The following is a 16,459-nucleotide window of genomic DNA, read 5'->3' on the forward strand; positions in this document are numbered from 1 at the left end:
CTATCTATCTATCTATCTATCTATCTATCTATCTATCTATCTATCTATCTATCTATCTATCTATCTATCTATCTATCTATCTATCTATCTATCTATGGTACATGCAGCCTACCTATGGGTTTGTGGATGGAATATGTAATGGATAAGATCAGTATTTTTCAAGTCAAAGTTATTTCTTCAGAAACATGGTATAAATGCATTTGCCACACGGAATTGTGTTCTAAAGTTAAGTGCTTTCTATAAATTTAAAAAAATACCGTACCTTTCCCACACTAGCAGTTTAAACTGGAGGGTATGGAGCACACAAGAAAAGCATAAAAGCTTACCAAATAAGTCAATTTTTCAAGCAAGACAATTGTCAAATATTGATCCACACCTTTCGTGTTTCCAACACGTTTGTGACAACAAAATATATCTGAAAATAATCACTTTATCGCATATTCCTGGTACTATTTTTCTCCTGGCTACGATACATTTTCTGTTTGCTTGTATGAGACCTTTCCAGGATTAGTTCTTGCCTTGTGGCTGATGCTGTGGAGCACTCCAACCTGGATGATGCTTGTTCTTGAATGAACAGGTTGCAAATATAAATTTTCTATCTATCTATCTATCTATCTATCTATCTATCTATCTATCTATCTATCTATCTATCTATCTATCTATCTATCTATCTATCTATCTATCTATCTAATTTTAGAAAATATGGCACACATGGCAAATGCATACCCAGTTTGTGAAGAAATAACTTTGACTTGAAAAATACTGACCTTATCCTTTAAATGCTCATTTTAGGCTCTCTTTATCAATTTTAAGGCTTCCTTGATTAAACTTTTCCATAGTATTTTAAGTCTGATGATGATTTTAATGTGGTAAACACTCTAAAATGTCTGATCATTTCATACCTAAAATTTACAGCAGTTATAAAAAACTGCAGTATTATTAGATTTTTTCTTTAATTTTCTGAACCTACTTATTTATATATAGATTTAAGGCAGCATTGGACACAACTAAGGAACCAGTCTTGTAAGAATGCTGGTGTTCAAACTCACACCCTTACTGTACACAACTTCAGGATAAGGAAGTAAATTGTAACTGGATAAAAGTCAATAAAAACAGGATTTAAACTCAGACTCTAATGTTGCAAGGTACTGGTAATAACCGCTATGTCACTCAGATGAAAATTCTCTTAATTTTAACAAAATAAAATATCCAGAGGAATGGTAAGTACAGTATTGCAATAGTGTTACTGATGTTTACTGCCATTCGACTGCACCAAAACTTTAGTGTTAACTAATTGTTTAAATACATTTGTGCTGTGCAAATTTCCTATCGAATGATAAGTCCTGTATTATCATGACACCCTGTTTCATGGCAGGTCCTGTAGATAAGGTTTTACCAGCCTTTTTCTAACTATTGTATATCAGAAGTGACCCATTTTATTTTGCTGTTTATTAATAATAATTAGCTAACTGATTCATCTTTTGTGTATGGTTTCAGTTAAGTGGCTGACCTGCTCTATATTTAACGTGATATTTTCAAGTTCATGTAATAGAAACTGAAAGTGTAAAAAGGCCATTTAGGTCTAGAGTTATTTAACTCTATAATGACCCTCTCCAACTCATGAACTCTTGGCAAATTGTCACTTTGTTTCCATCAATGGCCCTTACTGGAATTTTTACATAAATGTCCAATTGTTTTCTTTCTTTTTAAAGAAGTATTTCTCTTTTAAGGCCTTCTGCTTGTCCACAACTGGCTAAAACCTTCTCCCTTACTTTAGCAGCAAATACTTAGCGCAGAATGATGGCTGACATACTGTGAACATGAAACACATTTTATTAGTGGGATTAGGTGGGAATGAGCTGCAATGGACTGGCATCCTGCACAGGACCTGGTTTTTACCTGGAGTCTAATGTCACTAACTCCCTACAACCCTGTAAATGAAAAGGCGTTGCACAGAACATGGAGATTAACTGTATTTGGTCCCATTATTGACTAAAGTTGCTCTCTGTCTCTCTCTCTCCCTTTCAACATCTTCTGATCTTTCAAGTGTCTTCAATTAGCTACCTTCTTATATCAGTAAAAGTAAAGAACACTGCTGCTAAACACGACTTAGCAACCAATCAGAGCCATGACACACCTACCTGAAAGACGGCAGAAACCAGTGTTCCTTTTTTGAAGTTGTTTTCAAACACAGAAAATAGGGGTTGCCAGCTCTTTTTAAAGAGGAATGTGGATTGACCCAATGACCTTAATTTTTTTTCCTCTCTCTGCTCAAGGACAGCCTGACTAAGTGAAAAGCCATTTGGTCACTCATTATAAATCAATCCAAGCACTCCATTCACACATCTTTGCCAATCTGACAATTCTAAAGCAGTCTGCTAAACCAATGGATGCCAGGATGACTCTGTAGCCTGTGCTTTACTCCTCATCAAATGTGGTAGCAAAAATAAAACAGAAAGCCAAAGTGAGTATATGTAAGATCTCCTTTCTTAGTTAATTTTGTAGACAATGTATGCCAAAAAACAGAGGATCCTATCCTGTCTAGGTAAGACAGAGTCCACCTCAGTATGTCCGTGCCCTTTACACCCACGGTTTTCAAACTTTTTTGAACAAGTACCACTCCGCGAGGACCAGTAAACTGAAGTACCACTGTCAATGAATCGTTAATTTACGCCCGTGTTGTTTTGAACAAAAAGTCACTATAATCACTATAATGACTATAATTATGACGTTAAAGTGATATTAAACTAATTAAGGAAATGGGTGCCTGCGCTAATAAAAGCCGGCTTGGAGTCTTCCACGCATTTACAGTAGTATACTTATACTATATATGATTATATGCAACATATTGGCATTCTAGCAACATCGATTCATGGAAAATAAAGGACCACACGAGTACCACTTGGCATGACTTAAAGTACCACCAGTGGTACGCGTTCCACAGTTTGAAAACCGTGGCTTTACACAAGAGACCTAGCCTGAAGAATATATGATTGCCAGTGCGAGATGTTATCAATCCTCCCTTCAATTAAATGAAAATCACATTGTATATCATTGTAGAGAATGATATCTACTGGCCATGTCAGAGCCATTCTTTAGAAAGTATTTAATGTATCTGTGAGGCTGTGAGGTTGAGAGCCTGTATTTGAATCCTCTTCTTGGATTACTCTGATAAATGAATCATCTTCAGTGTTAATTTAACTACCCTTTCTGGGTTTTAGTGATATCTAATCATCAAGGAGACACAGTGGCACAGATTTTACTGTTTCACACTTTTAAAGTCTATATTTACACATTCTCCCGGTGAACATGCATCAGTTTTCCTATCTTAAAAAGATTTAAATAATTAGCTTAACTGGTGACATAAAATTGGTATGGTATTTATGTAAGTGTGCCCTGCAATGGGCTGGTGTTCCATCCAGTGTATTCTCTGCCTTGTACCCCATGCTGCTAGAACAGGCTGTAGCTTTACACAAATCATTTTCAGAAAACAGGGTAATGGTTCTGTTTTATACTCACCTAAAACTATTTCTGACATTTTCTGCTATGGCCTTACTATATTTCACGCATCTACCAGTCTTATTTTGCCATCTTTTCTAAAGGAGTTTCTGGACATATGACTCCTGTGTTCAGAGCTACTATTCTCCTGTGCATCTGTCTAATGTCTGTATCTCTTTGACTTTAAAGTGATGGGGAGAGCTTGTAGAACACATACAGTAACAGGGTTCCTTGGCAATTCTACAGTGGGTTCATGGATGGGGATAGAGGGGTGAGCAGCTAGAAGGACACGCCATTTCATCAATAAACTTAACTTCTAACTTGAACTTTATTGTCATATGTATTCACTACAATGAAAACCTTATTCTGGGAGTCCTCCAGAATAACAAGAATAAACAACAGCAATTTATAACAATAAACAAAAACACTCAGGTTCAAAAGAAATGCAAAAACAAATAGTGCAACAAGAGTACACATGCAAATAAATAAATGATTCAATGTAAGCTCTGCAGGTATATGGTCTCAAGATGGCCTTCCATCCTTCAACCACAAGCTAGCCTGCAGTTTTGAGGGGAGGGTCAGTGGATGAGTTCTATTTACAAGCCTGATGGCATAAGGAAGAAAAGTGTCTTTTATCCTTGATGTTCTAGCTGCTATGGTCTTATAGCGTCTTACTGACAGTAATGAAGTTCTTACACAGTCTGAAGACTGCAACTATTCTTTGTAATTGTACAAAGCCAGATACCTTTAAGAATCCAAAAAGAAGTCATACAGGGCTGTGTCATCAACAGAACACATCAGCATTTCCACCACTTATACCACATTTTCCTCCATATGGCATCAGATACCAGTTTGGTAGAAAGCTCTTCAGTCTACACTGCCTTAACACTCAGTCAAAAGTAGCCAGGATGATAATCACCAAACTCTAGTATACACATAACTGTGTTGTTTCTTTCCAGTTTGTGGAAGAACTCAAGAATTCTCTGAACCTCTTTGCTGATGCCTATAGAAGTCTAGGACTGCACCTCAACACTGGGCACTTATCTATCACCATTTCTCTGGTACAGTGACTGAGAAGTGCAAAGAGGCTGCTCGCTTGTAACAGAACATTACACGTGGTCTACAGTGCATGGAATTGGGAGGCAACAATTCAAAGACAGGTGTGGCAAACGTAAGAGGACAGGATGGGTGTGCTTAAAATTTAAAAGGGGCAAGAGCTTTTAAAAAAAGGCAGATGAGCACTTTATTAAGAGTAGTTTGACAGCATTTTGAAGACTGGGAAACATTTTTTAAAAAACGCCTGCTGGAAATAAAATTCATGCCAGAAATGACATTTTGCATACAGTACTAAACATTGAATGGAGCCTCTACATGCTTATGAACAGCTTCTTGTGTTATTAAGAAATATAATCAAAGTCGTTAAATTAATATTTTAATTGCATTACATGGAAGAAAATATATACCGCATTTTTTTCTGGTGAAATGACACTAGCAAGAGAAAAAGATTTAACAAAAATAAGTAACTTCAGTTTTTTACTTTTTTTAATTAATGCATACTAGGTTTTACTGTGATATTACTATACTTTAATATAATTAAAAATTAAAGTAAATACATTTGGAATTAAAATGACCACTTTTGAAATGTACCACAAATAACCATAATTAAAACTGGGAAAGGGAGTAAAGCAGTAAAGCTATAGGATATTATGTCTCAAGGCAAGGCAGTCTATGGCAAGAAGACTTTCACTCTAGTGTTATTATAAAAACAAAGATATTGTCACCCATGCATGTTGGAGGAGCTCCTCACGGGCTCAATTAAAGTATGTAATAACCCACCAAGGTGAGAGAGGGAGCTGTTGCTAACATTCTCTTCTCCTTCTCTCCCAGCAGCTCTGAGAAACCGACCAGTGAGGGCACTTAGCCCCACCCCTTCAGAGTCATCCAATATAAGAAACCCGGCTGCCTGGAAGGAGGCATCTTTTACGATCAGAGCAACCCTTCCCAAAGGAGCTCATGTTTTGTGTGACTGAGAGGTGAAACTATTTGGTTATATTTTACCTAAGGGCTAGCAACATAACACAAAGAGGCACTTCTTTTGTTGGACTTTTTTTGGTTGATTAAATGGGATGACCTGAATGGTGTCCCAGCTTTTATCTGCGGCCTGTAATTCCTGCACCCAGCCACAATGTATTTCCATTACATTTCAGTACAATCTGTTTTGCTGAGTCTGTCAATTATGCATGTTGGACAACTGGCAGAAGATAACATTTTGTTTTCCATGATCAAACCTGACACAGATGTTACAGTACCTAGTTTAATTGCAGCAGTCCAATCATTTGTGTACATATGTGATATTGTATATATAGTGGTGCATATGTTTATATTATGTTCTTGGGCACCGTACTCTGGCCAGGTAACTGAACTCTCAGTAATTATTATCTCTGGAGAAACTTTGAAAAATCTGGATTACTTTTAATAGCTCAGCAGGCAGCTATCCCAGAAGGCAATCATCAATGAAGACTTTCAACTCCATGTAAGCTATGACAGCATCTCCTTTAGCAAAATTTGCTGTCTTCTTTAAGAAGGAGACAAAGCTAATGGTGTATAAGGTAGTTTGCCTCACCACTAAGACCTGCCACCTGGAAACTCTTGAGAGATTTCATTAGCCCTATCTCTGAAAGCCATCAGTACTGCTTCTGGATCATCCTCCACATTAGGTGATAGAAATAGGGAACCCATTCCAGCATCCTCAGCAAGGCAACGATGACCAGCACTGAAGCTTTGATCCTACAGAGCCAACTCTACTAGATGAGCCACTGCATTCGAATGCCCAATTTCCATCCCCCCAGGTAATTTCTCTACACCCAGTTTAACAGATATCAGAGAACCCTGTTGAAAGGTACCCTCAAGGCCTACAATGTAATGGCGTGGGTCAACATCAATAACTGGGACCTACTAGCTTTTGCAAATACCCTCTGAGGACACATGATTCATTAAGCAACACTTTATTTCCAGACCGATCCCCTCTCTCGTGAAACTGACTAAAGAAGGATAAGAAATCAGAGTTGCAGAAGAACGACTCAAAAAGAACCTTCTGTCACCAATTCCCCAAGGTTTATAGATCAAGAATTGGGCTCCTTGTAAATCTAAAATAAAATAAAGTGGACAGACATCATTCTAACATTGACTGTCCATCAGCATTATGATGACAATGATAAGGGTTTAGCTTTATAATTAATGGTCACAAATTTAAAAAGTGATAAAAAAGTGAGCATAACTATTTGAGTGCAACTGATTAGATTTGTTTTGTGATTTTTGAACTTAATATCCTTTGAAAGCATGTGAAGCAACATGAACTCTTTCAAGGACAGACCCGGACATTATAATTTCCTATCACTAGTTTCATAACAAAAACATTGTTTTGTATAATAAAGAGACTCTAGGCTATTATAGTGCACACATAAGAACTTTGTTTAAACTGTCCCTTAATTTTAAATAAAGTGCCATTCCATCCATCCATCCATTATCCAACCCGCTATATTCTAACTACAGGGACATGGGGGTCTGCTGTAGCCAATCCCAGCCAACAACAGGAAACAAACCCCGGGCAGAGCGCCAGCCCACCGCAGGGCACACACACAAACACCAAGCACACACTAGGGACAATTTAGAATCACCAATGCACCTAACCTGCATGTCTTTGGACTGTGGGAGGAAACCGGAGTACCCGGAGGAAACCCACGCAGACAAGGGGAGAACATGCAAACTCCACGCAGGGAAGACCAGGGAAGCGAACCCAGGTCTCCTAACTGCGAGGCAGCAGCGCTACCCACTGCACCACCGTGCCGCCCTAAAGTGCCATTCCTTGTTTAAATGCTCAAACATCTCAGTGATGCAGACCCTGTTGCGTCTTGTCACTACTTGGCTCTGCCTACGCCACAACCTTCTATCGTGCTAATATTCACACCAGTTTCTTTCCAGTCACCTAAATTAATTGCACCCAGGGTGTAACTATCACACTCGCTCCTTCTCCACTCCTGTCCCTACAGATGGCCTCAACAGCTGTACTTGTGAAGAAACACAACCTGTCAGTTCTCTTCTCTCGAGTTCAGAGGTGAAACTCAACCTTGGCCACTGCAACTCGAATGTCAAAGGTCTCCTGTGCTTCTTCCGCTCTACATAATAAAACGGAGCGGGTTGTTGAGGCAGCTGACTTTATTTACCATAAGGCAGCTGACTTTATTTACCATAATCATGACTCTGGGAAAGGAGTAACACCTTGGTCTTACCCTCTGTTTATATTATTTGTTAATTCTTGCACAGAGGAAGGGTCAAACAGCGCCATTCTGACAAATGTCTTGGGTTGAACTCTTCAGGGAATCATGGCATTTAAAACAAAGTGTGGTGGTGTACATTTGTTAATATACATCTGTTGTTGATTTTCATTTTAGAATATTTAAAATAGGATTGCCAGATGGTAAAGTAAGCACTGCAACTTCATCTCCAGAATTCTGAACATTAATTCCAGCCCAGGCACTGATTGTGTGGATTTTACATGTTCTCCCTGTTTTTATAAAGGTTACCCACCAGATATTTAGCCCAATCCCAAATATATGCATGTGAGGTTGACTGGTGATCCAGAACGGTTTGGATTTGGTGTGTCAGTGACTGTGCATTGCTGTGGGCTAATACCTAGTCCAGGTTTGGTTCCTTCGGTTTTGCAGTGATGGGCTTTAGTTTCCAAGACACTCTCCTAGAAAAAACATGTCTGGGAAATAAATAAATAAATGAATATACAAACATTATAAAATAAAGAATATATTGAAATAAACAGTGATGTCCTATTTTGGGATGTTTCCCAGCTTAAACTCCAGGCTGCACTGGCCATTTATGACGTGTACTGGAATAACCAAATTCATAACATTGATGTATGAATATATTCTGAAATCAATAATAATGCTGTGAATATGTAAGTATGGCTAGAAGACACAGAAAGCCAAAAAAAGGTGTAGTATGAAAACAAAAAAAAATTGGGTCAAATTAGACATTTATCAAGACTTTGTGTGAAAAGAGCTACCTTTTGGAATGGCATCTCTCAAGTACAAGAACAGAGGTTGACAAGTAGAAATGTATATTTTTTTTAGGAATAGATATTTCATACCAATGCAGCTCATTATTTACATCCATTTTCCAAAATATGAAGTCACATCCAAGTTTGAATGTCAACAAGTTGCTGTTTTTAATAATATAACTTTATAATTTGTTCCATGAATATATAGTATTTTATGGGAAGAAAATGTCTACTCTAAATTATTCCTGCACCACATTGTCAAAAGTCTCATGTTCTACTTCAAGAACTCATTTTAAAGTAACAGATGGCTTCTACTCTACTAATTTCCTTCATAATTTTAAACACTTCTATCATGTCTCCTATTAATCTTAGTTTGCTTCATCTTTCCTCATAGCTCAAACCCCAAAGTTCTGGAATCAGTCTAATCACTATGCTCTGGACACTCTCCAGTATTTTTACAATATGTTCTTCTTGTAATATTTCAAATACTACTAGATATGAGACATGAAGGTTTTTTTTGTTTTTTTTTTTTCTGGCCACGGACCCGGTAAATTGAGTTGGGATCCCAAAACAAAGTTCATGATTACCTGTCAGGAGTGACATGGTGCTGAGTAAGATAATGAAAAAAGCACTTTGGGTAAAATAGACCATTGGATACAATTGGATAAAAAATACTAAAATTGGATAAAATGGAGCATTATACCAATTTTCACAGTCACTCAAATTTAGATTAAGCTGACAGAGAAGCAATGGGTCAAGAACAAGAATAAGATTGACCAGAAGGCTGAGGCTAAAGTAGTGTTTGAAGTGGAAAGTGCCTGAACTGCCTCTTCAACTGTTGTTCAGGTGTGGCCTTGGAAGTCTAAGAAGTGTTTTACATATTACATGAATTATGATGCTCTCTCTATGCATTTAAATGGCTCCATATTTATTCAGAGGTTCCTTATGAAGGATTAAAGATACAGTTAATAGATTCATACAGAAGTCAAAGGGACTGGATGTAAGGCAGAAACAAAACTTTGACAGGTACTTGACAGAGCAAATTAGCTCAGAAAATGAGAATTTAGAATCATCAGTCAAACTATGAACATCTCCAGGATGTGGAGCAAAACTGGAAAAACAGGAGAAGACTATACATGAACACAGCAAGAATATATAAGCTCCATGAGGATAGCAACAAAGCCAGAAGTACTAACCACAGAATCACATGTACACAGTATCAAATAAAATGAAATTCTATATGTAAAATAAATTTTTTTTTAAAAAAATTCAGCTGATCCAATCATTTACTTTTACCATGCACCACTACTATTGTGACCACTCAGCTGCCACTAATGGAAAAGGAGAAAGCAGATGAACCACTGGAATGTTACAAAGCAAATCTTGGGGCAAAAATGGTCCTTTCCTAAGTTTGGTTTCAATTTGGGAGTAGAATCTTATCTAGAAAAGAGTGTTTTTCTGACTCATTGAATTACCTCACTGATACTATTTATTATCTTATTGCAAGCAACATTTCAGGTTCTGGAGTTTGAGGAAACTGGGCTCATAATAAGATACTGAGATGAATACTCAGTTAGGCACTTCTAGAAAATGTTCACTTTTGACAATTTGGAGCACTTTTGACATTGTGTATTTTATCATTTTTTTGGTGACGGGCAGTATGGTATGATGATTAGGACTTTGGTTGTCAAACCCTGAGGGTTCAAACACAGCTATTGACACTATATGACCATGAGCAAGTCACCTCAAATGCCTTTGCTGCAACTGAAAAAAACAAAAGAAAATAACCAATTGTATCTGAAATGTTGTAAGTCATCTTGGATAAAGGTATCGCCAATTGAGATGATTACTCGCTGTTATTTTGTGTTGTTTCTGATCATTCTCAACTACCCTGTGAAGTTTTTTGATACATCACTACATATCAATATCACAATGTCTGGTGCTGATGTGTGTGTACTCATATTCTGCCTATAAAAGATGGTGGCACACATCAGTTAGTTATCCTTGCATTGTTCAACAAAAAGATTAGCTGTAGTTATGAGAAGGATCATTGGTTAGATGGAGAACCTTTTGCTTTGCACTAGTTTGACTATGATTTCTGGTTTTGTGTTTTGGTTTAGATGTTTGCTTTGGTTAGCTCTTGTAGTATTTTTGACTCCAGCTTGCTGTTCAATTTGTTCAATTTCATGGTCACCTTTTTAAATCTATAATGAACAGTTTAAACACCTAGCCCATCTGGTGTTCACAACAGATACATACGTGAGTTTAATCTTTCTTATGCTCTTGAAACAATTTCTAAAGTTACATCTGCCGTAATTATTCTTCTAACAAAACAATGATCTAGCCAAAGGTTTCAGTAAAATATTTAACATAAGCCCATAATGATTTTTCCAATAATGGATTCATGATTTTTACATAAATCTTTCTCTTTACTCAGCTCATGATACATTCTTTTAGAATCCTTTATTAATGCCCTCCTGTCATGTATAATTCTTCCTTACACCCAGCCATCACTATATAGTCCAAGAGATGGCACTCTTGTCACTTTTGAAATGTAATGCATGTTTTAGAAGTCAAGCCAGAACTTCATCAATGCAAACCACAAACAAGCTTCTCTTCCAATAGTTCACTGCTAGGGCCTCATGTGCAGTCCTGAGCCAAACCTCAAACCAACACACACACCCAAGCACCACTCCACCCAACACTGCAAAGCAAAAAACTCAAATTGCTAACAACTTCAGTATTTGTATTTTAGACAAGTCCTTGTTTTCATCATAAATTTGAAAGCTATTTCTGGACAAACCGAGTAATGTCTCTGGGATTTTGTGCCCTCTTGTAAATTTTATTTATAGACTTTCCAACAGCTTTGGAAGTCATTGTCTGAATGTCTAACTAGATGCTTCATAATTCCATCTACCTATCCATTGATATTTGAATCTGATTAATTCAATTTGGGGTCATAGAAGGCTAACCCTTATCCTGATGATATCTGGTTTGAGACAGGAACTAGTACTGGATAAGACTACCCAAAAAAACTATCCAGAGTCAAGGTAAATATGCAATATCCAAGCATATAATGGCTGGGCTCAGATTCAAACACAGTCTCCAAGATCTGTGAAACAAGAGAGCTAACTGCTGTCAGTTTTCAATTCGGTTTATGAAAAACCCCATGGAAAAGCAGCTCTCTGCAAATCGATTAACAGATCTGTCACTGGCTTGTCATTTAAATTGGAAGGGTTAGATGTTCAGTGCCTGGTGTCATTGGTAATTCCATGAAGCTGCAGGAACCTTTCACAACCACACAACTGTCAGCCAATGAATAGCCTTATATGAAATTCACTCTCTGGGACACAATGGAGGCCTCACAAACTCAAGAAGTTTGCTACAGTGGAGGTCTGAGGCCAACACTCTCAAAAAGGCCTGAGGCCTACAAAGTCTCTAAAAGGGAGAGGAGAACTGTCAAAATATCTGGCCTAAATAAACAAAAGTATTAATATGATGAAATTAAATGAAAGAAATCCAATTCAACTCAGCATTTACAAATTCCACACATGTAAAAGATTCCAAAAAAGCAAAGATTTAAAAACAACAAATCTAAACACTAGATACTAGGCAAACAAAGAAAGTGTAGTGGACTAGTAGTCATAAAGCACGTAGTCCCAAAACCATTTTGACAAATGCCCACTAGAAGAGGATATCACCTTTAAAATAGTAATAATGGCAAGCTCCAAATGTTTATAAAATAAAAAGGATTATTTCAAAAAATCTGTGTAAATACACAAAGATCCATAGAGCACACTAATCAAAAAGGAGCTGCTATAGAAAGCAATCCAAAGAGAACAAGTTCCAAGATAGAAATGCCTTGACAAACAAGTGGAGTACAGGCATGGGACAATTTATGGCCATTTGTGCTTACAGCTGAGGTTCATAGGAAACAATAGGGTGATAGTGTCCTAGAAATTGCCAAAACCAGCTGCCAGAGGCTGCAAAGGCACCTTTTTATTTCTTATAACATACTTGTGCCAGTTCTGCCAGCCATAGAATGATACACTCTGTATAGAAGCAGAGAAGCAGTGGTGGAGCTGCAGATGTAGCAGCACCTTCGCTGTCTTCTTTCTCTATTAATGCTTCAGCCAACAAATGGCCACAAGCTAGCAGTAAGTTAAAAAATATGTAATTAAACTCACAAAGTTGCAATATTCTGGGCACTGATTGGCTATGCCAAACAGCATTTTTTTGAAGTAGAGCTTCATGCAGCTGGACTATCTTTCTATTTCCAATCTGTGCAAGATGTTCACATTTTTTTCTTTCATCAAAAAGATAGAAATGCGTTGTGAATAGTAATCAGTCTTTTGGTAGTATTATTATTTCACAGGGTCTCATATGTTTTCTCACTCTTAGAGAGCCTCTTAAGGATTGTTTGTATCGGCACTGCTTGACATGGCTGATTTTTATGCATTCAGCCTACACTGCCTTCTCTTAAACTTGAAGATCAGTTTGAGCTACTTCATACAGGCTGGCAAAGCATGTGTGCCAGTTACCCCCACCAGAACTACATAGCCTCCATTAAAATGGCCTGTACACTTTGTGACCGACATACTGCCAATTTAACATAAGGCCAAATGGCCAGTCCCAAATGGAGCAGTAAGTCAGTGTTTGACTGTATATTGAGATGATCAGATCATACCTGAAGACCCAAATTGCAAATGAGGATCCAGAGAAAATTGTCTAAAAATAAAATAACCGTAATATAAGAACAGTCAAAGGAACATGGAAGAAACTGCAAAATTTCCAAAAAATGAAAAAGACTGAAAAACAAAGATGCCATCTTTATAGATAGTCTTTCATTGAGCAGAATTGTCCCAATCATAATAGTCGGCAACACTGGACAAACGATAACAGAGATGGCTGTTGTGTTCATTTACAAATCTCATTGCAACTTGATTTTTCATAGCTGACAAAAACAGTGGGAGTTGAAGATAGTGACCTACTGTTCCACAATTTAGCGAGTGGCAATAAGGCTAACAGAAAGAAGAGCTGCTTTACCGTTGTAGTTTAGAAGTCAGGGGCTCACTAGGGCAACAGGGAGTTCCCTTTATCTCATTTGGGTAAGCAAATGTTTTCTGATTCAGAGGACTTGAGTTAGTGGCCATCTCCATGTGGGGACGTAAAATGGAGAGGGACAAGGAGTGATGTCTTGCTGTGGATACTGTGCTGTCCTTTGCATCCAGTTTTTTTAGTCATGTAACAAGTTTGGCATGGCTGCTGTTCAAAAGATCCATAATTTCACGGCAAACATAACATGACAAAATCTTCTGGAGCTTGTAGAAAACTATGGCTGCTGCCCCAAAGTGAGCATTGATGTCACTCGTGCATCTGCCATCACTATTCATGCTGCTACTCAAATATATGAAGATTGCCTCTTGTTTGATCTCTCAACTCAGTAACTTAATACAAAGTTACTTATGAAATGGTGTAGGAGGCTTCTTAAGGTTTATGGCCTGATATTTGTTATACATGAATTTATAGCCAGGCTGACAAGAACTGAATAATACAGTAACTGACTGGCTAAGCCATTACACTAGCGATTCACCAAATTCTCCTAGAAGAATACTATCACGAGTGTATTCAAGGTCTCAAAGCATGAGGGTGTTTAGCTCAATGCCACAGATGTCTGCATCTTCGAGCTTACCAATCAGCCAGTTGATGATGATATTGAACAGTAATGATGATAGGACTCAGCCTTGCCTGAAACCTATGGAAAAATTGAACCAGGTTGTGTGCCTGCCATTGATATGAACAAAATTTTCTCTTCTATTATGAGGACCAGTTCATCTAAACTCATTTTCAGTACTTTCTAAATAGGTGGTACATGGTATCTAGTGCAATGGAATTGAAGCTACAGGATGAACAATAAACCAATGTCTGTCTATATCCAGAATTTAAGAATTCACACTGTTCAGCTTTGATTGACAAATGTTTTCCTCTTTATGGACCCACTGAGTCAAACAACACAGGAAAAGTGTTTGGATTCCAGCTTGGTTGGCAGTCTACCAACAAAGTTAGGCACTCTCACACCAGGATGATGGCCAAGAAAGTTTAGGACTTGAAGATATCTTGATAATCACACTAAACCTGCCAACTGAACTTGCCTGCTTAAATTAAACTAAATCACTACACATATTGATAAGCCAATATACTGTATGAAAGAGAGCTGAGACCAGCAAAATAAAGGAACTGCAAATGTGGCCTGGTACTGCCACATCTGGCACCTCCCAAGAAAAAAAATTCAAATGAAAAAGGAAAATAAAAAAAGAGTAAGAATGCAGAGTAACCTCACCTTTCGCCCAGCTTCATTGTTCTGCAGGTTCATAAGTGTGCGGGCATGTTCCTCTGAACCTTTTGGAAAATTTTTTTCTCTTTCACGGGCATCGACAAACTCCTTGGCAAAACGATAGCCATAGATGACATTGTCTCCACAGCCTCCCCAAAGCCAGTCTCGGTGTAGGCCTTCTGGTCGGGGCTCCCGGCTACAACCGCAGGTGGCCAGCTCACCTTCCCTACAAGCACGGCTGATAGCGTTCACCACACCGGCTGCACTGATTGCGTAGGTGAAAGCAGTTTCTCTACTGCCTGCAAAATTAAAAAAAAAATAAATGGCACCACCTTAATCACAGTGAATCAAGCAGTTTACTAAATGTTACACATGGAACTTCCTGTTGAAATTCTCCTGATTTTGAACTGCTCTTAATGACTTTTTCAATGCTCTAAATTTTTTGTATATTTGCAGATTTGACAGATTTGGTAGAATCTGATGTTATGAGATATTAACTCGAATGGTCATGTTAGAATTACCAGTCTTCCTTTCACAAAAAGCATTGTCTTGACAAACATTTGCCTATTACAGAAAAGCATTCAGGGCTGAGAAAATCCGCCCCCTGTAACTCTACATTGAATAAGTGGGTTAAGTGAAATGGATGAGCAGGCAGATGTAAATAGACAGTGGACTACTCTGTGCAAACAGGAATTTCACCTGTCTATCCTCCATTGCCAGCTGGTGTTATTTTAATGTATACAGACATCATTTCATCATACCTCTGCCCTAAGGGGCTTTAAGAATCTTTTAAAAAAATGTCTGTAAATGTATTTATTGTTTTATTCGTCTTAATATCAACATTGGTATGTCCATGGTGTATGCTGTTTTAATACCATGGTGTATGCTGTTTTATCTGGTAGCACAAGGCACACAGTAGGAATTGGCTCTTGACAGGGCTCTGAAATTACTACTTATATATAATCCATCCATTAAATGCTTACATTTAAAATAGAAGATTCTGGAGAACTGAAGCAAATCTCAGTCGCCATGGGTGCAATAAAGAAGCCACATCTGGAGGGGGCACTTTTTCTGATAGTAGCCAATTTAAGTTCATTACTCAAATTAACATGCACATTTTTAAGATGTAACAGAAAATCATCAGTCTCTGAAGAAAAAAAAAAGTTCTAACATGGGGAGAACATGCAAACTCCGCTCTGGCTGGAATTTTAGATTGCTAAACATTGTTCCACACATAGGAAAATAACATACAGTAACATTCTTAAACCCACCAAGTCTACTTCAGGGTCATGTTTTGGGCCTATCCTGGCAGGTTAGGACAGAGCTTTGGTGAACAGGTCAAGAACAGGGTTCAGTCAAATACACACTCATACCTGGCCAATTAAAAGTTGCTGGATCTGTGAGGCAAAAGCACTAAACACTGCAATACCATGCTGCTCATATGAAAATAAGCTGAAGTTAATTAAGGGAAAAGGGTTTCTTCAAATTTTAAAGTACTTTTGTTGAACATAAACAGTTGCATCTTTTCATATAAGCCTAAGGAATAGCAACTTGGG

The 16,459-nt window shown here is 37.8% G+C and overlaps 1 protein-coding gene across 5 annotated transcripts in view; it reads right to left on the reverse strand.

Moving 5' to 3' along the window:
• Positions 1 to 16,459, reverse strand: part of wnt5b (wingless-type MMTV integration site family, member 5b) — a 344,662-nt gene that overhangs the window by 29,990 nt on the left and 298,213 nt on the right. For all 5 annotated transcript variants that reach the window (XM_051920593.1, XM_051920587.1, XM_051920589.1 and 2 more), the window contains one exon: positions 14,910 to 15,202. In XM_051920593.1, coding sequence (XP_051776553.1) covers positions 14,910 to 15,202 — 293 coding nt within the window. The remainder of the gene's footprint in view (positions 1 to 14,909; positions 15,203 to 16,459) is intronic.

Source organism: Erpetoichthys calabaricus, chromosome 1, assembly GCF_900747795.2.
Source record: "Erpetoichthys calabaricus chromosome 1, fErpCal1.3, whole genome shotgun sequence".
In the NCBI taxonomy this organism is placed as follows: domain Eukaryota; kingdom Metazoa; phylum Chordata; class Cladistia; order Polypteriformes; family Polypteridae; genus Erpetoichthys; species Erpetoichthys calabaricus.